The sequence below is a fragment of the Psammomys obesus genome, unplaced genomic scaffold (assembly GCF_907164565.1).
Source record: "Psammomys obesus unplaced genomic scaffold, mPsaObe1.curated_primary_1811, whole genome shotgun sequence".
NCBI lineage: Eukaryota > Metazoa > Chordata > Mammalia > Rodentia > Muridae > Psammomys > Psammomys obesus.
In genome coordinates, this window is record NW_026596046.1 from 33,995,156 (window position 1) to 34,018,579 (window position 23,424).

At 49.8% G+C, this 23,424-nt stretch overlaps 1 protein-coding gene across 2 annotated transcripts in view; it reads left to right on the forward strand.

The window, feature by feature from the left end:
- The window catches only part of Map6 (microtubule associated protein 6), a 72,242-nt gene that overhangs the window by 44,346 nt on the left and 4,472 nt on the right, over positions 1 to 23,424 (forward strand). Inside the window, exons 2-3 of one of the 2 annotated variants that reach the window (XM_055623138.1) lie at positions 6,215 to 6,428; positions 8,055 to 8,251. In XM_055623138.1, coding sequence (XP_055479113.1) covers positions 6,215 to 6,428; positions 8,055 to 8,251 — 411 coding nt within the window. The remainder of the gene's footprint in view (positions 1 to 6,214; positions 6,429 to 8,054; positions 8,252 to 23,424) is intronic. The other variant, XM_055623139.1, reaches the window with a different exon arrangement.

A 23,424-nucleotide genomic window follows, 5' to 3' on the forward strand; every position in this document is an offset into this window, starting at 1 on the left:
CTGACCACATCTGTAAGCCACATCTGTAAGCCAGCGGTTTCATGGGAAATGCTTAACGAACGCCCCTTGGAACAAAGGAGGGGACCTGTGGGTGGTGCTGGCCACTGTCCTGGTACGAGTAGTCTCTAAAGCTAAGACGTCCATGTTAAGCAATCAGTCCACCCAGTCCCTGGGGATCTGTCAGCTCCGTCAGCCAGTGCGAGTCTGCGAAGACCCACATCTGCTCTCTCTCTCCCATGATCCTGTTCTCATGCAGGCAACACATTTGGTTGCCATAGCATTCTAAGTTTTAAAATCAGGTATCATAAACCCTCAAAGCCATTTCATCTATTTCTTTAAATCAGCTTGCCATTTTCTACAAGGAACTCTGCTAGGATATTGTTAATGGTTGCTTTAGTTTATAGACCAGTTTCTAGGTAATTGACATCCTAGCAATATTGAGTCTGTTCACAGCAGCTCTCGGCTTCCCTCTGCGGTCGTTACTGTTGCCCGTCACCAGTGCAGCATGTGGAAATGCTGGGTTTTGCACATCGATGAAATCTCCAGCAACCTCGCTAAATGTCATTCTTCCAGCAGCTTTCTATTAGATCCCGGAAGAATTAAACCCACTCCTTGTTTCCATTTTTGGCTACCTCTCCTCATGGCTTTGTACGTGCGGTGCACATGGGCTTTCTTTGTTTCAGACCATTTCCCAGGTGCACGGAGCCACATGCAGCCTGTGACTGGACGTTGATGGCAGCTACCACTTCCTTAATGAGGGCACTGGCCCTTTGACACCCATCATTCCTAGCTGTTATATATGTCAGATCCTTCCATGATGATATATGATTTTGAGAGGGAGGAAGAGGGAGAGAGAGAGAGAGAGAGAGAGAGAGGGAATTCTTTCTTTGTTTAGAATACTATTACGGCTTCCTACTCACAGGGTGTAATGAGTTTGTTAGATCTTAAAGGATACGAGAAATCCTTCATGACCAGAGCACCTGCATTCTCTGTCTGTACCTCCCTTCTGCCTGCCACACAAGAGCCCGGAGAGATGCATGCAAACATGTTACCCAGGCACAGGTCCCAAAGCTCCTCTCTGACCTAGCTGTTTCTGCAGGACTTCCATTCCCTCCAAAAGAACAAAGGCTCTCTAAGCTGCGCTAACCCCAAGCTCAGGGTTCTGTTCCTTTTAATCTACAGATCCTACTTCAGCCAGCCAGCCCTGACAATAGCTTGGCAGCTGACAGCACTCACAGCTTGCCTGTGCCAGGGTTCATGACCCAGCCTGCTTCCTTTCAAGGAGGACATGTTAATATAGCAAATGCAGACAAGACTTTTGAGCAGAGACCTGATATGTTTCCATAGCAACATAAATTACTTATGAAAATCTGTAGGAAGATTTGGGACCATTACAAGCTAAGTGCAGTCTTCTTCCTGTATAAAGCAACTGGGAAATGTTGAAAATTTTATTTTGCAGAGGCTAGGGGACAAAATTTGATTTCCCAAGGATTTAGATACATAATAAATAAATCTGAGGCTTGTGGGAAGAGAAATGAAAAATTTACATGATGGTAATTGGCAGGGATCCATTATTCTAAGTCCCCACCATTGAGAGAGCACCTCACTCTTCCTTACACAGTAAAACTTGTTTCTTTGTTACTCATAAATGTCAAACCTGTTAAAACAGGAAACACAATAATGGCTTCTAGCCTATTCCTTCACAGTTCTTCCTTTCTGAGGACACACCTCTCTCTGTGCTGCAGCCCATCCCCGCCTCCCTTTTTAGGGACCCAGCTCAGCAGTGACAGGCTTCTCACAGTTGTCTATGGTCTGTTCCTCTGTAATTGCTCTGCCCTTCAGTCGCTACAGCCAAATGTGGGTAAGTGGGACAGGGCTTTACTAAGTGAGCAAACATCTGTTTGTAGTGGGTTCAGGATTGAGGCTCGATTCATCAGCCATTCACTGAACGCTCCTTTGTGCAATCTGACTTGAAATGCGCCCAGCAGTAAGCCCGGTCCTGGAAGCTGCTGTGGTGATTCTGTCCACCCTGGGCATCAGAGGTCAAAAGTCTAATAATAGCTGAATACATATGTGATCGTCTGTAACAGTTTGTTTACATCTTCAAATGTGACAACACAGGCTGGGAGGCAGCAGCTGCATCCATGCCTGGGATACAAGGCTTCTAAATAATTCCCCTAAATAAACAACTCTAATGAAAGCCAAATATATTTATTATCTAATTATTCACCAAGGGCTTTGTGATCCGGCAGGAACCCATGTTCTGCCGTTTAGCCCTCACATGGGGCCAGGAACAAGCCACTCCTTCACAAATGGCCACAGGACTAGAGCAGAGACAACTCCTCCCCGCCCTGAGAAGGCCAGAGGCCTCCTGCTCAGCAATTTCCAGGGAGGTGGGGGCTGTATCTCTGTCTTAGCAGATGAGGACCACACTGAGTAAGAGATGTGAAAAAAAAGAGAGAGAGAAAGGCCAGTCTTAAAGGCCTGCATCTCTAGCAGTGATGAAACACAGCTACGCCAGTGCTGGCTTTACAGCAGCCCAGGACCGCCCTGGCCCTAGGACTGCAGGTGCGAGGGAAGGAAGGCTGCAGGAGATGCCACATGGCACTTGATTTAGAGAGAGGTGGGCCAGACAAGAACAGTTCATTCTGCCTGGGGCTGGGGAATGCGCTGGAGGAAGGTTCGTTGGCACTGTGGACCAGAATAGCAGAACTCAGCAACATGAGGACAGCATACATTTGGGGAAGGGCAGGGTGACTCAGTGTTCTCACCAGCAAAACAGGCCAGCCTTCCTGCAAACGGCTGAGGTAGGGGCAACTCCCAATAGTGCCTCTGAAGACACTGGACAGGTAACTCGGTCCCAGAACATGTGGGAACTGGAGGAGCAGAGTGTGGCTCATCCTGTAGGAACCTTTGGTAGGGAACAGCCAGCAGGCTGCATGACTGGGAAAGACTTATCCTGTGGCACGTGCCAAGCCAGGCAACAGCGAGGACAGGCATCAGGACTGTGATGCTGTGAGCTGAAACATGAGTCCAGGAAGAGGATGTGCTGAGAGTAGGAAGAGGTATCACCTAGACAGAAGGTAAAGGTAGCTGTCTGTGGACAGGCAAACCCGGAAGTCACACTTCAGTAACTGCAGCCATCCAAAGCCCAGGAAACTCACCACCAAGTCTCCACAAACTGGCCCTTTGATTAGAGCTGGGGGCCTGGCCTGCTCTCTTCTCAGTAATCTTTCCAGCATAATTGAGCCTCATCAGAAGAGATTTTAAGCCAGGCATGGTGGCACACGCCTTTAATCCTAGCATTTGAGAGGCAGAGGCAGGCCTATCTCTGAGTTCAAAGCTAGCCTGATCTACATAGTGAGGTTCCTGGACAGGACAGGACAGGACTGTGAAGAGAAAGTCTGTTTCAGAGAGAGAGAGAAAGAGAGAGAGAAAGGAATAAAGAAAAAGAAGAGATTTTTAAAGCGAGTTCAAAGCAGTTGTACATTGGAGTGTAAACACTCAAAGTCTATCTAGTGGATTAAGGTATCCAGGGTTGGGGGTGATCAAGCTCCTCCGGAAGCTTCATGACCAGGAGCTGAGGAGCCAGGACCCTACCACTTAGAGAGCAGGAGACCCAGGCCTGCATCTCACATCCATCTCAAGGCAGGACTCCTGTCTGAAGGGTGGGGGTGTCAGGAATCTTCAGCAGGCAGTGTCATCTGGAGTACCTCGTCATCCCAGGCCTCCATGTGTATAGACCCACACTGACCTGGGAGTCAGTCATGAGAACTTGGGAGACATTAAAGCAGGTGGAGAAGAGAGGAGGTGAAGCAAGGTCCCAAAGGAGCCTTGAAGCCCAGGGGAAGAGGAAGCTCCCAACCCTCATTCTGTATCTTCCTCTCCTCCTAGTTTCCCCATCTACATGGGAGGCACAACCACCCACACATTAGATTCCTGGCATCTCCCAATCTCTTCCCAAAACCCATGTTCATTTGTATCCTTGGTTCAGAGTCCCCTCTCTGTCCCTTGTGCCTGCCACTCCCCTGACTCAGCCTCTCTCACACCTTCCCGGCTTGCCATCGCCTCCTGCTAGGCTTCCGACAGCCATTGCCTCCACTGCCTCTCACTCACACCACTACCTCAGCTCTTTTCCAAATTGAGTCTGGCTACCTTTGGCTTGAAAGCCCTGGGCGACGTCATGTTACCAAGAAGAGCATCTCCCTAGCATGGCCAGCCGTCCGTCTATCCATGATTGCTCTAGTTTTATGTATGCTTCTCCAGCAAATGTCAACCCAGTAGCCCACACTACCCACAAGCCCCTACGCAGCCATGCTGCCCGGGAACCCCAGGGCGGACAGTGCAATCTTCCTGGAGCTGCTCCCTGCTCCCGCCTCTCTGGCTAACTCCATGAGCCCCTCTGACTCCATTTCAGCACCTCCCACGCTTCCAGACTGGAATGGGAACTCATCCTCAGTGCCCTGCCTCTCCTCCTTCAGGGCTCGGTCTCACCTTGCAGGAACCTCAAATACCTCTGCCTGTTGCTCCTTGGGCTCAGGATCTGTTTTTACTTGCTTGGATTCCACAATGTTCAGTGTCTCTTCAGGCACTGGAAAAAAAATGATGATTTAATGAATGGGTATGAATCGGAATCCAAGAAAAGGCAAATGGACAGGAGGATCCAAGAACATAGGAGTAGATGTTCCCCTGAGATGGGGAATTGGTGAGATGTCCAGATGAAGGCCCAAGCTGCACCAGAAAGGTAGGCCTGAGGGTCTTCCAGAGACTGTTGTCTCTCCACACAGGAGCCAATCATCTAGAGAAACCTGGAGAGCAGATGAAAAGATCAGCAACTGGTTCCCTGTTACCAAACAGGAGAGCTTTGGGGCCTGATGCCTTTATCTTACAAATGAGGAAGCAAGAGAAGGCTCAGAGCAGGAGGACTCCTCAGCCCGTGATAAGAGGCAAAACTAAAAAGCTCAAGAGACCTCTCCATTCTGCACTGTGCATAGTTCCTCTGGCCTCCATTTTGAGGCTCTCAGCTCTGAGCCCTCAGGAAAGGAACTGCGGAGGGTGAGAGTGGGCCTTGAACAAAACAGCTCCCCAGCTGCCCCACCAACCCCTTCTTCTGCACACAGCTGTCCCTGACGCCCAAGGGACAGTAGACTAAGGCCTCTTGAATCCCAGTGCTGCTGCCCGGACACTCCTGCCCTCACAGTGGGGGACTGTTTGGGCATTCAGCACCTACAGTTTTCAACCCCTTGAGCCACCTACTTTCCATCCTTATGACAGATCTGAAACAGCCAAGCAGCCGGTGGTGTAGGCAGGCCTGACATCCCAGCTGCTCAGCAGGCAGAGGCAGGAGGATACAGCTTCACAGCCAGCTTGAGCAACAGTGAATTCAAATCCTGGGCAACATAATGAGGTAAAAAGTAAGAAGAGGGCCGTGAATATAGTTGAGAGAGAGAGAGAGCGTGCTCTCCCAGCACTCAAGTGGTTCGGTACCCAGAATCACAAAATCAACAACAGATCAGCTGACTGGAACCCACAGAGAGGCTGCTATGATGTGGGGAGTCACGTAAGGGACATAAGTAGCCATCCTACACACACATCCAACACAAGCTATGATGTCCAAATGATGCGGAGGTACCTGCTATGTACTAAGACAGGTCACAGGCACCAAGGACAAGATCACCCTGAAGATTTGGCCAGCAAAGTTTCTTCACTGTGAAAATCGGGGAAGAGAAGAGCTTGAGGCTGGAGGTCAGCCACGGAGCGCCTGCCTCTGGCACACAGGGCCCTGAGCTGATCACCACCACACAAGAAGTGGCAAGGGCGACGTGGAATTTATGGCAAGGCTGCAGGGTGCCTGTCTCAACCCATTCGGAAGCTCTTTAACCTTGCAAAAATAGGCATCCCATGCTGACCTCCCTCAGCACTGACCAGGCCAGGTGTCTCAGCCTCTTTTGAGAGAGTGGACACACAAGACCTGAATGGTAGTCCTGGTTCCCCGAGCCTAAGTCTGGGAAGGGCACTGAGCTCTTTCTCTGAGAGCTCTTCTGCCATTTCCACACGTGGGCCATCTGAGAAAGAGAAAACTATTGGTCTGTGGTGACGGTATGCCGACTCTGCCGCCAGCACAGATCAGGAGCCAGCTCCATGTGTTGCTGGGTGGGGAGCATGTTCCAGCTGTGTGATATTTCTCATCACTGGTGTTTTCTTTGACTCACAGGAACGAATTCAGAGCATGGACAGACATCAAACCTGTGAAGCCGATCAAAGCCAAGCCCCAGTACAAGCCCCCGGATGACAAGATGGTTCACGAGACCAGCTACAGTGCCCAGTTTAAAGGAGAGGCCAGTAAGCCCACTGCGGCGGACAACAAGGCCATGGATCGCAGAAGAATCCGAAGCCTCTACAGTGAGCCTTTCAAGGAATCCCCGAAGGTGAGTCAGCTGACTGAGAGGCCTGGAGGAAGCAGCGTGCAGGGCTCCGGCTCCCCCAGGAGCTCCTGATGAATCATACCTTTCTTCCTCAGGCCCGGGCATCATCAACAGGTACCTCTGTTAAGTGCGAAGGAGCATTACATAAAAGTAGCCTAACATTTGGCACATCAGATTCTGTATCTGAGAAATGCAGAATGAAAATAACAGAAAAATCTTGCCTGGGTGCTAGAGCCCCTTTCCTGGCCTGTTTCACAGCCTGGCATTGGCCCTGCAGCCCCTCCCCCACCCTGCTCCAATCCCTGGACCCCTTTCCTTCCTTTCATGCACCCTTTCCTGATCAGCACCATCCAACAGAGAGCTTAATGTGTCACAACACACTGGCCACATTGAGTACAAGGGATGTTACTTCTAACTAAAGTAGCCGTTTCTGAATGAGGATTCGGAATGTTTTTAATGCTAACCCTGCCCTACCTCATTCCATCTCAGTATGAGCTTGTTAACAAGGTCTAGCCCACTCGTGTGTCAGGCCAGGGGAGGCTGGGCACGTACCACCTTTCCCACATGTAATTAGCAGAGCATGTCTGAGAAGCAAAACAGCTCCAGAACCTGACTGGCCTTTCTCTCTCAAGTCCGACACTCGGCATTTCCACTATGTCAGGACTAGCTTGTAGCTAAGGCAACAGCCTGACCCAGTTTGTCTGGGATGCTTCTAGTTTTAGCACTGAACATTTCATGTTCCTGGGAACCTCCACCCCAATCCAAGTAAATCAGCATGAGGTCACTGGGCTTCAGTTAGTGAATGGCCCAGCCTAGGAGGCTCAGCATCACCTCTGTCCATCCGTAGATGAAACAGGCCTCAGGATACAAGTTGGCATTGAATGAAAGAAGATTCCAAGTGAGGAAGGAGAAAAGATTGGGGAAATCAGGGATGGACTGCAGGGTTTGGGATATCATCTCATCAAGCCCGGTGGCCCCAGAGCCCTCTGAAAAAGAGAAGGCAAGACCACATCTTCAGGAGAGGAAAGATCTGGAGGAGTGGAGTCTGCTCTGGGGAAGCAGGCCAGATCCAGCCAGAGACAAGCATGTGGCCCGTGGTACCCGCCTAACGCTTAAGTTGTCCCAAAACTATGCCTTCACCACCCCAGGCATCAGCCATGGTGCATCCCTGCGGATCCCTACCCACCCTCTACAGGCCAGCACCCGGATGGCTGAACTCTGACAGGCTCAAAGAGCAGCTTGCACTCACTCAGAACGGCAAACCACATGCCCTGACCTGAGTAGCATGAGAGATAGCAGTTCTCCAGGAGAGGGACGCTAGATCCTGTCACCATTATCTAGCCCACCACCTGGCCTGCTCTGGGGGAGAAAAGGCAGGGAAGGGAGCACAGGACAGGTGAGAGTGTTGCTGGAGGTGAGAGCATTGCCACAGGCTGCCTGTGGATTCAGACACAAGAGACCAGGCGCCCATATATCGCTGGAATATGCCCTCGCTCTGCCTGCTCTGTCGCCAGTCGCTAACAGCACACTTCTGTCGATGCCGTGACGTCTTTCTCTAAATCCCCTCCCCAACTCCCTCCCTTTTTGTGTTTCTATCTTTGTGCTCTGTCTGTCTGTCTCCCCATGCAGGTAGAGAAACCTAGTGTTCAGAGTTCCAAACCAAAAAAGACCTCAACGAGCCATAAGCCCCCAAGGAAGGCCAAAGACAAGCAGGTGGTGTCGGGCCAGGCTGCCAAGAAAAAGACCACAGAGGGCCCCAGTGCCACCAAACCCGACGACAAGGAGCAAAGCAAAGAGATGAACAATAAACTGGCTGAGGCGAAAGAGTAAATGTCACTGCACTTTCCTTTTCCCCCCCTCCCTCCCCTGCCCCCTTGATTTAAACCAACCAACAAACAAAAAAGGCCACAAAATTAATTAGAGACTTCCCATCTGCCTTGGTTCCAAGTGTCCCAGGAGCCTGCGGTTGATTCTGCTGGGAGGAGTCATGTGGTACAGACTGAGGCCACTGCCTCAGGCCTGTGCCTCCAGGTGGCACAGCAAGCAGCCTATGGCCCCTGGGATGCCAGGAAGCATTGTGCACTAGCTGTGTCCCCCCTGTGGGTCTGGGTTGGGTCTGGTCTCAGCTACCACCAAGCCCAGCTGCTGGTGGGGCTTCGCAGGGCCTCCCCTGCCCCGCGCCTCCCACAGTTTGCATCATTGGATTTTGGAATTTAGGCCAATGTTCTTTCCCAAGTTCACTGGGTGCTTGCGTGCCACCCAAGTTCAGGCTGGGCTCAGCCGTGGAATTCGCAATGATGTTAAAGACGAAAGGACAGCAAACCATCCTTGGCCTTACTGTCAATGAAGTAGAATAACTATGTCTGTTAGCTAAAAGAAACCCTCTCCTGGAACCTTCTGTTAGGAGTGTGTGCCTGTGTTTTGTGCCTAGCCGTGGGCTTTGAGTAGTGTATCAAGTCATAGGCCGGCCAGAAGTGGCTGAGAGTAAGAATTTGGGATGCTGGAGGTGGTGCAGGAGGAGCTCCCGGCAATGGGACCCCCTTTCCTCTGCCCTAATGATGTGCCAAACACCTGCTTAAGAGAGAAGTGTCAGGTGTTTGGGGGCACACAGCATGCTTGTTGTGACTTCCTGTCCCTGAGGTATGCAGGTGGGCTGTGTAGACATGGCTGTGTGTGGTGACGCACTGTCCAGCCCACAGAGAGGCCAGTGTGCTGAGCATCTGGCCAGAGTCTGCATTGTGCTTAGCAAGCATCTTTGACTTTTGATGCTTGGAAACATCTCTCACCGTACTCCATAGTGCAGTGTTGCGTGTGTGGGGCTGAAGCCCCCCTAGAGTTGTGTTGTAGGAATTAGGGAGTGGTTTTGAAAGGAACCCACCCTCTCTTCTCGTGAGGGAACCCAAAATGTGCACCGGAAATGTCCTGGTGAAATATAGGTTGCTATACTCACTGTCCTAGAACTTCTGACTTGCTCAGCTTTCGGAATAGCTGGGAAGGTGTACCCCAGCCTGCTTTCTCTTGTGGTAAAAGTGGTTCAGAGGGAAGGTCTGGTGGCTCCTTAGTCTCTTCAGGTCCTTGCAGATTGGAAGGACGGAGCTCCCAAGCGCCAGCTCAGTCTCACTGTACAGTGAAGGCTTCCTTTGCACCCTATAGGGCTGGCTGAGACATGTTTGTAAATTAGCTCAGCACTGCTGCGCAAGCCTTCTCTTCTAACGGAGCAGACTAGAAATGAAGTCTACGGCATCCCCTTTTCCGTCTTTTCCGTCTCAGGGCACGAACTGTGAGGGAGAGATGCTAGAGAAGGGAGGAGACACGAGTCTCACGGCCACGACCCACGGGTCTCACGTGACTGTCCAGAAATGCCTAGATCTCAGCACTGTTTCCGGCTATCTGTTAGCCAGCCCTGCAGTCTACCAGAGAGCTCCACAAGTGCTCCAGCTGTAGCTGCCGGTGCATGCGCCGCTCAAGCCCCGGCCCCAGTCAGCTAACAGTCTGCTGTTAGGCACACTTTAATCTCCCCTTAGAATAACTGTATGTTTTGTAGAACGAGTAAGTCAGTTTACAATGCACAGGGGGTCCTTCATTCAGCGCTCATGTTCTGGATACCCTGTGCCAGGTACTGTGCCAGTCTCGGTAGGCAGACAGGTCTCTATAGCAACACCTCCAGACAGAGGCGCTTGAATACCCCACGTGTGCTGTCCCTGAGTTGGGTTGGTGTTGTGCCACTGTAGCTTGCCATAGCTTAGCACACGGGCTCCGAGAGCCGTAGCAGCTGAATTTCTTACCTTGCCCTGCCTGAGGCTTTAGATGCCCCTTTCAAGATGTCGGTGTCCCCTTCTCTTTCACACACCCACCTTGGAAAACTGTTTGCAGTTCACTTTGACTCTTGAATGTTTCACTCCACCGACAAGAAACTTCCTTTGATTTCTACTGTTTACAGATAAAGTTCAGCCGGTCTTGTTCTGTCTCCCAAACGTTCTGGACAAAACTGACTGGTTCTCCAAGCAGTGTTTGGTGTCGCCTTTCTTCAGGTGACCAAGCCTGTCCCTCATTCTGTACATTTCCATATTGTTCCCTGTTCACCCCGGGCAAGAGGGCTGGAATGGAGACTTTTTTTTTCTTAGCCTGCCTGCAAAACACCCTCCAAGCTGCGCCCAGAATTCTGTTCTCTGCCCCAGCTCCCAGGCAGCGCAAAAAGCTGTGTTATACTGAGGCAGAGGGAAATGTCTAATTACCATTTTGTGGCCCGGGGTTTGTTGCATACCGCAGATTGTCTATGTACCTCGTAGTGCACACCTCTCTTGGTGCTATTTCACTCCTGCTGTTAGTAAAAGAATGACAAAAAAAAAAAAACAAAACAATTTCATGTATAGCCAATTGATTGTGACGTCTTGTGGTTCTGTGCTTGCTGAGGAAAGCAAACCAACAGGCTTTTTTTTTTTTCCACTTATAAATAAATGATAAAGACGAACACCACTTTCTTGATCGTATTTCCTTGGTGAGGCCCAGCTGACTAGGTAAAGGCAACAAGCTTTGGCAGCTGAACCTCCCTACACAAGAAGAGCTGTGCCTGCAGCTTTCCCGGGGCCCATAACGCAGCTTGCCTCTGTAGATTGCCTCTCAGGCACTAATTGCAAGCAGTCAGAGCTAAATGTTGGGAAAGGCGAAGATGGACCTGGAGACGCCCTGGCCAACAAGGTAGTATGATGTTCTCATGCCATGTCCCTGGGTCGGTGACCACCTGAGCCACTCACTGCCTCACAGCGGTGAGGAGCGGCTGTCTAACTCTTCCTGCGGCCAGCAGCGTCGTCGCTCCTGGCCTTTTCTTTTTACAGGGGTGACAGAGATGCCTTCGTTTGCTCGTTTAACCCATGGTCATGTTGCAGGTTGCACCCACAGGTCGGTTCACTGTGTCGTGTGTGTGCCTGGCCTAGGAATGAGAAAATAGCCATGGAGTGGCTCAGACCAGGATCCAGTGAGTCAGGGAACTTGGAAACTCAAGTAGAGAACAGGTGTCCCTGTGGGGATGGAAAATATCAAAAAGCTTCCTGTCAGAGGACACTCAGGAGGGGTGGCAGGATACAGCTACGCTGGGCCTGTGGGGCAGGTCTCAAGGCAAGGGAGAGATTCAGGGGTGGGAGGAGTGGGGTCGGTGGAGAACCTCAGGAGAACCACGTCAGCTCACTTTGTTGTCCTTCTAGTAAAGCAGGAGACAAAGACTTTTGCTCTCATGATTTCTCCAACATGTGTCGATTGGATTCTATTGTGTGCCAGGCTCTGTGCTGGGCACTAGGGAAGCCAGGAGACTGAGACCATTCCTCTGATCACAGTGGGCATGAAGGAGGAGTCTGTTCTAGCTGATTCCATGGATGAGAAAGGATTCAGCAGATGGGTAGGTGTTGACTGGGTGAACAGAATGGAACACGCCCAAGGCATGCCAAACAGATGGAGGGCTCATGAACCTGAGGAGCTCAGGTTCCAGGGTAGTCCGCTTGAGGGCGGGGGTGGCACAGGCCAGAGCGTGCGGAGTTCTGTGGTGGGAAGTGCCAGTGTGGCAGTATGGGCGGCTGCTGACTGGGGCTTCATTCCATATGCCCAGGTTGCCACCCATGTCCTGCATGTGTCTGCCATCACGCTTCCTGCCGCACCATGCCACAGCAGCAGGCCCTTTCTCATTCTGGCCTAGGAGCCCTAGCATGGCACTTCTAGTCTGTTACCGGACCTATTTCTGAATTTGGGAATGCAGTGTCAAAAATCAATCTAGGGTGTTAATACTTTTAAGTCACTCTCTCTATATTTGTTTCCCAGATGAGTGGAACACATTTCAGCCACCTGTTACTTTTATATGTAGCAGGATACACAAAAACTGCTCAATAAATAAGATAGAGATAGATGCTAGTCAGTATCTTTCCCCTCAGTTAAGGGAGAGAGACTGAATAGTATTGGGAGTTAGAACAGGAGAGAACAGAGGTGCAAATAGAGGCCAAAGAGAGAAAAGAAGAAGAAATACACATCAGAACCCCAAGAATAAGCCCAGAGATTAAGAGGAGAGATGCTCTCAGAATCAGAACTGTTCGAGGGAGGAGGTAGGAGACGGAAGCCAAATAGCCTGCTCCATCTGTACCACCCAGGCGGGCCAGTGCAAGCCCACAGCCGTGGCCCTGCCACTGCCCAGAGCCCCAGCACAGGAATCTACAGCCCTTACTCATATCACTTTCCTAAGACGACGACAACAAGGAAACCAGACATGGAGTTTTAGAGCAGGTCACAGTTGCTGAAGTAGTTGCAAATCTGTTTCAATTCTTGCTTCAAACTGATATGTTTTTGGTGCAATTCCACGCAGCCTCAGTCCCATCTCACAAAGCCTGTGGACCCCTCACGTACCTCATGGTGGTTTCCAGGACCATTCACTGCTCAAGTATGTTAGCAGCTCACAGTTCATGTATCAAAATGCAACCTGTGGGCCATCTGCAGTTAAAACAGGTCACTGCTCCCCAAACCCCCTGTTGCCAGCACAGCCTGGGTGATGGCTGGAACCGCTGAGGCCATAGAGATAGCAAAATGGCCCTCTCCTGGACCACACTTCACAAACAGTCAAGCAGGTCCCCAGATTCTTGCCCCACTACCTGCAGGGCTCAAGGGACACCCGTCCCCATCCCCCAACATATAGGCCATCCTACAGCAGCAGCAGGAGACTAAATGCCTCAGGCATCTTCTTAGTGAGTTTGGCTGAGAAGGAAAGTGCCCTCAGACGATGAGGAGTTGACAGCTGGAAGCCGGGTCTTCACTAGCCTTTTCAAGTCTTTGTACCCTTGTCTAGAAGGAGGTACACAGTGCTCAGCTCAGGAGAACAGAGTGAGGATGTGACCTTAGGGTGCAAGGAACGTGGATACTAGACAGATTGTTTCAGTACTGTGTGCTACTGGGACAGTGTGTGGTCACTTTCTCACTGATAGGAAGAAAAGCAGCCATCTGGAACTAGTTATACAAGAGGCTGAATGAAGCAAACACTCCAAAGACAACTTATTTGAAATAATTCCAGCTATTGGATTCTTTGAGTCCACGGACTGAATAATGTCCAAACGATTTATACCTCAGTTGCTTACAAAGCATTCTTTCTATGAGCAACATGAGACAAGCAATTGCCCAGGTAACAGATGAGGAAGGGAAGCTCGGAGGGGAAGGCTCTGGCCAGCCTGGCCCGGCTTGAAAGATAGGAAGTTTAGGGGATGAATTGGGTTCCAAACAAGTGGGGCGGGACCCTTAAGGGAAATGACACTGTGGCTGGACCATCGCAAGCCCTCCAGCAAGCTTGCCCAGCACTTTCTTTAGCTATTGGGATCCAGTACAAACTGGGAGGAAATCAGGATTGGACCAGGTCTTCACATTTGTTACCAAAGAGGACGTTCCGTTTCTAAGCAGCACATTTGGAGAAGTCAGGATAAAAACAGGCCCTCCAGATTAGAGGCCACTCCTTGGTGCTTTTTATCTCCAACATTGGAGCTGAGCTGGAGTGTCTGTCTGTCCTCAGGTGAGTGGTCCTTGGCCACTCACTCACTTGGCACCGTACTTAGCTGTCTCAACAGATGGTCTCAGGCATCTTAACCGAGGCCAAGGAAATACCAAGCACATGGAAAAGTAAATTCTTGCCACTGCTGTGGGCTGCTGCTGCTAGAGGGCTCTCTCAGGGCCTTGCAAGTCTGACCATGCCATCCCCTGCTTGAAACCATCGGCTCCAGCTCCCACGGCCGGCGGAAGCTTGTTCTCAGTCACCACGCTGCTTCTCACCTCCATGCCTTCCCCACGCTGTCCCTCCTACCCAGAATGCCCTTCTCCTGCTTCTCACCTGGCTAACTCATCCTTCAAGACTCGGCTCAGGGGACCGCTCCAGGAAGCCTTGCCTGCACCTTCCGGGCTGGGTAAGATGCTCCCTGTGTGTATTTTCATCATGGAATTCGCCCCATGTCCTGTGTCATCCGCTCACACACGTGCGTCCCTCCCTGACTGGATCAGGCTCCGCCAGGGGAAGGGCCAGCTCCTTCTGTCTTCTACTTCCTGGCCCAGTGTCTACCGCAGAGAACGTCTTCTGAGGTGTTGTTTGAGTGAGTGCTGAGTGAGTGACGGGGTGAGTGACCGTGCGCCCCACATTCTCCGAGGTGCCTCCACAAGGCTTCTTTATTCTGCCTGGTAACTTCCCCGCTCACAGAAAAAGGAGCAGTTGTGGAACAGAGCTGCTGGCAACAACAAAGCCCAGGTCAGTTGCTTTTAAGATGGCCAGCCTCTGTTTGCATCAGCGCCCCTTTGCTCCTGAGGTAGCTACCTTTTCCAAGCAGTCTTAAACTCAGAAAATCACAAGCTCTCAGACACAAAGTAATGACAGGGTTTCTCTCTGTAGTGCTGGCTGTCCTAGAACTCACTCTGTAGACCAGGCCGGCCACAGACTCAAAGATCCAGCTGCCTCCGCCTCCCCAGTGCTGGAATTAAAGTGCGTACCACCACCACCACCACCACCACCATCCAGCTCAGAGTAACCTTAGCAGGCAGCCTTATCCCCTCTGCCCAAAGCAGAGCCCTTCTCTCTGGCACAACAGAGAGGTGTTCTCTCTCCACTGCCCCAGCAGCTCTGAATTTGAGCCAGCAGCCCTGACTTCAAATTCAAGCCCTGCTGTTTGCTAGCTGTGTGACCTTAGCCGAGACTGAGAATTTCACCCTCTAAACCAATGAGGTGTCCAAATTCAGGAAGTGCCAGCTGGGCCAGCCAGATTCTTGGAATCTGTTTGGTGCAGGAGCTTAGAGGTGGCAGCTGGGAAGAACGCTGATAGCAAGGATGCCTGTCACTGTTCTATTGTGAGTAGCTGGTGGGGATGAATGGAAGGTGGACCGCCTTTGGCAATAGTTTAATTGCTGTTGTTTTTCTACATACCACTTCTCTCTCGCCTCCTCCCTCTCACCTCATTAAGCCACAGTGTGGCGGTGTGGCCACTGTCTCTACAGCAGGACTGAGACTCAGACTATCTAGAGGTGGCTAGAGGTGCCCTGCCCACCTCCAGCTCCTCATGGACTCCCTCCTCTCTGGGCATCTCTGCAAATCACCTGTGCGGACTCCAGTCTGCACAGACTGACACATTCTTTTACATTGATCCTCTCTGGACACCCAGAACTGACCTTGATTGAATCCTGAAGAGCCTATCCTTTGCATTACATGGGGGTAGGAGCAAGTAAACACACACACACACACACACACACACACACACACACACACACACACACGCAATGATTTCTAAATTCCTAGGAGCCCAGAGTTAGATGAGAGCTGAGCCATTTCTGTCTGGCAGCTTTGGTCCAGAGTACTATAGATTTAAAAGTGTCATTAGCAGAATTTTCAGGTTTTTGGCAAACCAGTCTGCCCTTGACTTTGTCTTCTTGGTATTCACACAACCACAGATGCTTTTTATAATATTTCATACATATAACTGGGCATTTATTTTCTTCTTAGAAAGTCAATTCTAGAAAAGACATTTCATAATTTTAAATAAAGAAGTAAATACCTCTGCGGGCCACTTCAGCCACTTAGCCCATCTTGCCTTCAGAAGCTCATGCCCGTGTGGAGAAAGAGTTGCCCAAGTCTTAGAGGAATCTGGGATACAGGAATCTTCCCTGGACTCTGGTCTGGCTTTTGTAAATTCCAGAGCTGGCCCAGCCCACAGGAAGGGAACAAAGAGTGATTTGGCTTTTACATGACTTGATCTCATCAGAAGGCTCTTTACAGATAAAGGAATCAGAACTGAGCGGTGAAGTCACAGAATCAGACAGCCTGTGAGCGTGAGCTTGGGCCTTAAGCCAGTGTTTGATATTGCAGCTCACTCTTGGTTCAGCCCTTGGATGCGGCTAGGATTCCTGCTATCACAGTACACCTGAGCCCTTCCTGTAAGCAGCCTTCCCCTCTCCCCTCTCAGTGGCTGCAGTGACCTTCCACCAGGAACCATGATTCCCAGCAAACTGGGGAGGGGGGAACGCACTCACCCAGGAGTAAGCCTTGTGGATGCAGCATCTCTCCCTACCCATGATTCTATCTGCTCTTCCGTGTGTTGAGCCACCATAGGTGGGTTCTGCCCGGCTGTTGTCCTCCTGCTACTGTGCTCAAGTAGGGTTTACGGTGCTGATAGGGCTAGTCCCTGGGTCAGGAAGCTGCCATTTCCTGGTGCTATTTTTCTTTGTAAAGGTGTGTTGCATGCTGGAGGTAAATTTGGTGATGGCATGATCTGGCATGGTGGATTCAGGAAGGGCTGAGGAGAAGGGTCACTGACCAGGCACTGCCTAGGAATCATCTGTTCTAAAAGATGCATTTCTCAGGACTTGCAGTTGAGGGCTCAGAGCCTGAGGCCTGCAGAAGTCATGTAAGACATGACTAGTCAGCGGCAGTGCAAGCCAAACTTGGTTCTGAGCTGTACATGTATTTGAGTCTCTGGATTCACAGCACCTCCATGGAGTCCTGGCATTGCTTGTACTGTCTGTACATTCCTAGGCAACTTATACTGCTTTCTGAGCCTCCTTTTCTCTCCTGGAAAGTACAAGTGAGAACAATCCCAAGCTGCAGGGCCTGTACATTGGAAAAGCAAAAAGCTTATACCATATCAAAGGTTCTCTTAACTTAGATATCTGGGTTGAGGATATCTTCGATGAACTTAGATGTCTTAGACGTCTGGCCTTCAGATCCTGAGTTGAACAACGCTAGAAAGACGTGCATGTTCTATATATATACATGGTCGTTAGAATTTGATCTTGTGCAAGTTAGTTTTTAGCGCCTCATTTGGGATGCCAGCCTCTACTGTGTGCCAGGCCGCGCCACAGCTCCCTGGTTCCACACACGCAGTAGGCATGTGTGAAATCTTAGAGGAAGGAAAGAAAGGAGCAAAGAGGGAAGAGAGGGAAGCAGCAAGCATCATGTCTGCCCTTAGAGGGTCCAGACTAGAGACAGCTACAGCCTGCTTGTTGCCCCATGGGAGCGGCAGCTGCCGAGGACTGAGGGCAGAGGGGGAGTCAGAGGATAGGAAACATAAGAACTGGTGTCAGCCCTGAGGAGGGTCTCCTCGCCAGGCAGGCACTGCGAGCAGGAAGGCCGGTTGGTAGATAGGGTGACTTTAGGGCTAAGAGGTTGTGTTCTCTTTGGGGACCGTATCTGCAGCCTAGCTCTCAGTTCTGAGCACTGTTCCTGAGTGATGGGAGCTGCCTGAGACTATAAGGGACAGTAGTCTGGATGGTGAGGGCCACTGAGCTCTCTTGGCTGAGAGAGAGGCTGGGGCAAGGAAACCACTGCTGTCTCTTCCGGGAGAGGCAGTATGGTGGTCCTGGGAGGGCAGCACCAGAGCGCCAAACACAAATTACTGCCCAGCTCTAACCACTGAGATGCCAAGGAGTGGGCTGTGTCACTGGAGAACATGACTCTATCCCAGAGCACTAAAGGCACCTGAGGTTTGGGGAATGCCTGCAGAGAGCAGGAGGCCTCATGGCCCAACTACCTTTAGTCTAGCTATGTGGGGGTGTGCTTTCATGGAGCAGAGAGGGAAGGCTTCCCTGCAAAGCGATGTCTTTGGTCCTAGAGAATCTTTGAATCTGTTTGAAGAGACACAAGCCATTCAGGGTCAGGGCCAGACAGGGCTGGTATGGCTCCTGTTCCCTGGTGATGGCATCGTGCTCTGAGCATCCTAACTAGTGTGTCTGGGGCTGCTTAAGGCACAGCCTGGGTCTCACTTCTGTGCTCCTGGTGCAGGGCCTAATAGAGTTGGACACTCCATAAAAGAGAAAAAAAAATAGAGAACAAAGAAAAGGCCACACCCCAGCTATGATTGTCCCACTATGTCTGCCAGACACTGCGGGATATGCTGAAATGAAGGTGAACAAATGGTCTAATGAGAGAGGCAGACAATTGCCAAACAACATAGGTGATTACCAAAGTAAGGCTACCTCCATGTCCTGGCAGAGAGAGAGAGAAACTCATCTCTGTCTCCATGGATCCTTCCTAAGAATAATGAGCTTCCAAAGACGGTTTCCTTGGCAATGCCCCTTGGGTGCTCTATTTCCCATCTCTGAGTTAGGAACTATTGTAGCCAGGAAGCATAAACATGAGTGTGGGGACATGTCTCTACCCTGGAGACAGGTAGACAGTGAAGGGACAAAGCTATAAAGTTAGCATGTCAGCTGCCCACCAGCTGCTGGGTGCTGGGGCATGACTGGCCTGGTCCCCGCTCTTTAAGGCCTTTGCTCCAACTGTGTATCCAAGTTTATCCACTCACCAGGGTGCTGGCAGGATCATGTTTTTGAGCTCGGCTTGCTGTCCATGGGGGAAATTTTCATTAAACATGACCAGTGTTCTAGGAGTCAGTCTGTGAGTGGTCTATCAGCCAGTTCCTCACCCACACACCCTTTAAAAAAAAAAAGATTTATTTATTATTTATACAGTATTCTGTCTGTGTGTGTGCCTACAGGCCAGAAGAGGACACCAGATCCCATTTTAGATGATCATGAGCCACCATGTGGTTGCTGGGAATTGAACTCAGGACCTATGGAAGAGCAGCCAGTGTTCTTAACCTCTGAGCCATCTCTCCAGCCCTAGCCAGTCCCCCTTTATAGATTAGGAGGCCACAGCTTAAAGGATGGTGTGCCCAGGACATCATCTCATGGCTAAGAAGGAGCTGGGTCAGCTTTTGAGCCCAGCCCTTTGGGTCTTGAGGCTTCACTTTCTCTCTGTTTGTGGTTACAATTATGTGAAACAGTATAGGGTTGACATGGCCTGGCACACAACTTTTGATCAGTTAATGAGAGTCTTTTCCTGCCTCCAGGACTCTATGCAAACAAGTGCATTGCCCTGTCTCTGGTACACCAGGGGAAAATCTAGAGAGAAAGAAGATTAGGCTTGGGCTGGAGTGATGGCTCAGAGGTTAAGAACACTCACTGTTCTTCCAAAGGTCCTGAGGTTAAGTCCCAGCAATCACATGGTGGCTCATAACCATCTATAGTAAGATCTGGTGTACAGGCAGAATGTTGTATAAATAATAAATAAATCTTAAAAAAAAAAAAAAAAAGATTAGGCTTAGTGTCCTCCAGTGCAGTTCCTTTTCCAGGTCGTCTAGGGCAGGTCTGACTTCTAGATTCTGGTTTTGTTGTTTTGTTTTGGTGTGTATGTGTGTGTGTCAGAGAAAGAGAGATTGTTATTTGTTTTGCTTGGTGGATTTTTGTTTGTTAGCTTTTAAGACAAGATTTTATTATGTGGCCCAAGCTGGCCTTGAACTTAGTATGTAGCCTCAGATGGTTTTGAACTCACAGCAATCTTCCTACCTTAGCCTTCCAAGTACTGGGATTATAGGCACCCACCACCACACCCACTTTTACTTCCAGATTCTGGGAGACTGGGTGCATTGTCAATGTACTCTGGAGGCAGAGTGTCTCCATGGAAACAAGAAGATGCCAGTGAATTGTCTGAGACTCATGCATCCTTGAAATGGGAGAGCCCAGAACAGAAAAGATTCTTGTTCATCCATTCACTAGACAAACACTCTGCCTTATAGTTTGACCCTGTCCCTGAGTGAGATACTTTTTAAGGTGCAGACTATACAACTATGAGCAAAATAGGCCTGGTCCCTGCCCTCTGAACAGGTTTAGATAGCATGAGAAACATTAACCCTAGAGAGTGTGCAAGTAATTGACTAAGTGATAGAGAAAGCCAGATGAAGTGGTGCATGCCTTTATTCCCAGCACTTGGGAGGCAGAGGCCCTGCCTGAGTTCAAGGCCTGGTCTACAAAGTCCAGGGCAGCCAAGACTACACAGAGGAACCCTATCTCGAAAAAGAGAGAGAGAGAGAGAGAGAGAGAGAGAGAGAGAGAGAGAGAGAGAAAAAAGAAAGAAAGAAAGAAAGAAAGAAAGAAAGAAAGAAAGAAAGAAAGAAAGAAAAAAAGAAAGAAAAAAAGAAAGAAAAAATAAAGAAAAAAGAAAAGGGACAGAGAGAGCTGGCAGGGCCCCCTGTAGCCATGACTGGGGTCAGGGCAGGTTTTCCTGGGCAGCTGCAGTGAACTGAGAAATAGGTGCAGGATGAGCGGGTATTATTCAAGACAAGAGGAAAGGGAACATTTTGGGGGTGGGGCGTGGGGAGGGTTGTAGAAGACTTAGCCAGCTCAAAAAGCTAGAAAATGGGAAGGAGTGGGCACATGGCACAGGAGAGGGGGGCTGAAAGCAGGAAAGGGTGGGATCAGGCCTGCTTCCCTGAAGATTCTCATCTCAATATGGAGCATGCACTGGAGGATGAGACAGAAGGGGGACTATGTTCCTGCTGGGATGGGTGGGACCTGATGGAAGAGGGAGGAGTCTGAGGGGGAAGAGGACAGCAGGCTTGACTCTGGCCGTGAGCCAGGTATTGGTTGCAGTATCTATAAATCTTTCCACTTGGCCATCTTCATTCCGCGATGGCGGTTGGCTCTTCTTCAGGCAAGGCTCGTGGCCCCACCCTCAGGGCACTGAGGGTCTAATGGGAGATATCTATGAGTGAGGAGAGAGTGTCGGACTGACAAGTGGCGTGCATGAGAGATGTGAACAAAGACCTAGTGAGGAATTTCTTTCCACCCAGCCAAGTCCTCCGGGACAGACAGGGAGGAGTATGTGAGGAGTCTGGCCCAGGAAGCAGAAACCACAGCCATCAATAACCTGTGGAGGTCTCTAATTAGCATGAAAGGACCAGGACAAAGGTCACAGGAAGGTCTGCTTTTCTCCGTAGATGCACGGGAGCTGAAGTAGATAAACCATTACAATTACCCCTAGGCTGGGTGTGTCCTATACCCGAGCACTTCTCGAGCAGCTTAGCTCCCCAGTATCAATCCTCAGTTTCTCTGCTGTAACAGTCCCTGATAACCGGTATCCCCCTTTTACAGGTGAGGAAACCGAGACTCATGTGGTTCAGTAATTGTCCAAGACCTCTCAGGCAATAAGCACCACAGAAAGGAAGATCAGGACAGCCTGTCTGTCTCCCTTCCAGAGGTTTGCATTGTGGGCCCCCAGGCTGGGAGGTAGAAGGACCGGATCCTGGCAGATCTGAAGCTGGCTCAGGCAGCAGATTCAGCTGAACAGACTATCTGTGCCCAAAAGGAAGAGCCGCCTTGTGGCCCAGAGGGACCGAACCTACTCACTTTGCTAGCTCACCTCCTCCCCAGCTTCCAGTGGAGGGGCCCTTTCCTTTGTTCCTTGTACACAGCGCTGTGAGTGCAACCCCAGCTGTCCTAGAGGTGGTGGGCGCACGCCACCGAGGAAGGCTGGCAGAGAGGGCGGAGCCACAGGGTACCTGCTCACAATAACCATGAGGGCAGTCTGCTCATGGAAAACCTTGTCAAAATCAACCCCATTTTCAAAATCAGTGCCTAACTTATAAAGAAAGCAAAGCAAATATCCACCTAAAGGTAGCAGTCTCCTTTTAAGAAAGATTTATGTCTCAGCTCTTCCAAACGATTCAAACCAAATCACAAACAATTCAAGTTAAGCACAAGAATTCGGCAGCTCGGTGAATTATGAACGTTCCATCGCTGTTACGGACTTGGTAAAACCACCTCAGGTTCTTTAACTTTAAATGACATGTCTCATTTAACAGACAAACGGCTGGCTTAGAAACAGTGTGCCGCTGGTCAGGCCAGGGCCAGGCCAGACACCTCTCTCTCCCTGTAGAGGCCTGCAGACATTCTGGGACTTACGTGTCTCTGCTTCACTGACACCGGACACCGGGGCTGTCAGCCGTTCCCCAATGCTTAAACATATATCAATTTCTAGTTCTAATTGTTTGATACAGGGTCTCACTATGTAGCCCTGATTGCCCTAGAACTCAACCAAATTGGCCACAAACTCAGAAATCTGCCTGCCTCTGCCCCCACCCCGGCACTGGGATTAAGGGTGTGTGCTGGCACACTTGGAGTATTACTTTTCTTGTGTGCCACTCACCAGAAGTGTTGAGGGTGCAACACAGAAGTTTAGTTTTGCTTTTTGCCAGCTTGATGGAAACTGAGCCTTCTTCCATTTGGTCTGTTTATCTGTTCATAAGTGTTGCCTATCTCTCCACAGTCTGACAGGATGAGTGCCTCTCCAGAGCCACTTTTGTTCCCAGATTTTTCTTCTGATAAAAGTGTGTAATTGTCTGCATTGGTTTCCCTTACAAGCGTCATAAGCCAGAAGGTGGTTTTAGTCTTGTGCTTTGACAGAACCCAGGCTAGCTTCCAACTTTTAATGTAGCCGAGGATAACCTTGAACTTATGACCCTCCTGCTACCTCTTCTTTTTCCTCCCAAGTGCTGGGGTTATGGCCTGGGCCTCCATGTCTAGTTTGGTGTTATTGGGGTGGAACCCAGGCTTTGTGCGTGCTAGGCAAGCACCCTACCAACTAAATGACAACCCCAGTTCCCCAGAAGAATTTTTAAAGTTATCTGTTTCTGTCCTGATTGTATTTGCAAAAAGGGCATAAGAAAAAAATGAAATAAATTTTAAACCTAACAGTTACTTCATTACATGCTTTATACTGGAGTCACAAAGATAGTCTAGTTCACCAAACCACCTTGAACTGTTTTAATTTTATCCTATGTGCATTAGTATGAATGTTTCTGATCGCTTGGAAATAGACAATTGTGAGCTGCCATGTGGGTGCTGGGAATTGAACCCGGGTCCTTTGGAAGAGCAGACACTGCTCTTAACCACTGAGACATCTCTCCAGCCCCTACCTTGAACTTTTGAATTAAATCTACAAAGACTTTTCCTAACGCTAATAAAAGAAAAGAAAGAAAGAAAGAAAAAATGAAAGAAAGAAAGAAAGAAAGAAAGAAAGAAAGAAAGAAAGAAAGAAAGAAAGAAAGAAAGAAAAAATGAATGAAGAAAGGAAAGGAAAGACATGTTTTGGGTTTAATTAACTAATTTTTAATTGTTAATATGTGGTGTGTGTGTGTGTGTGTGTGTGTGTGTGTGTGTGTGTGTGTGTGTG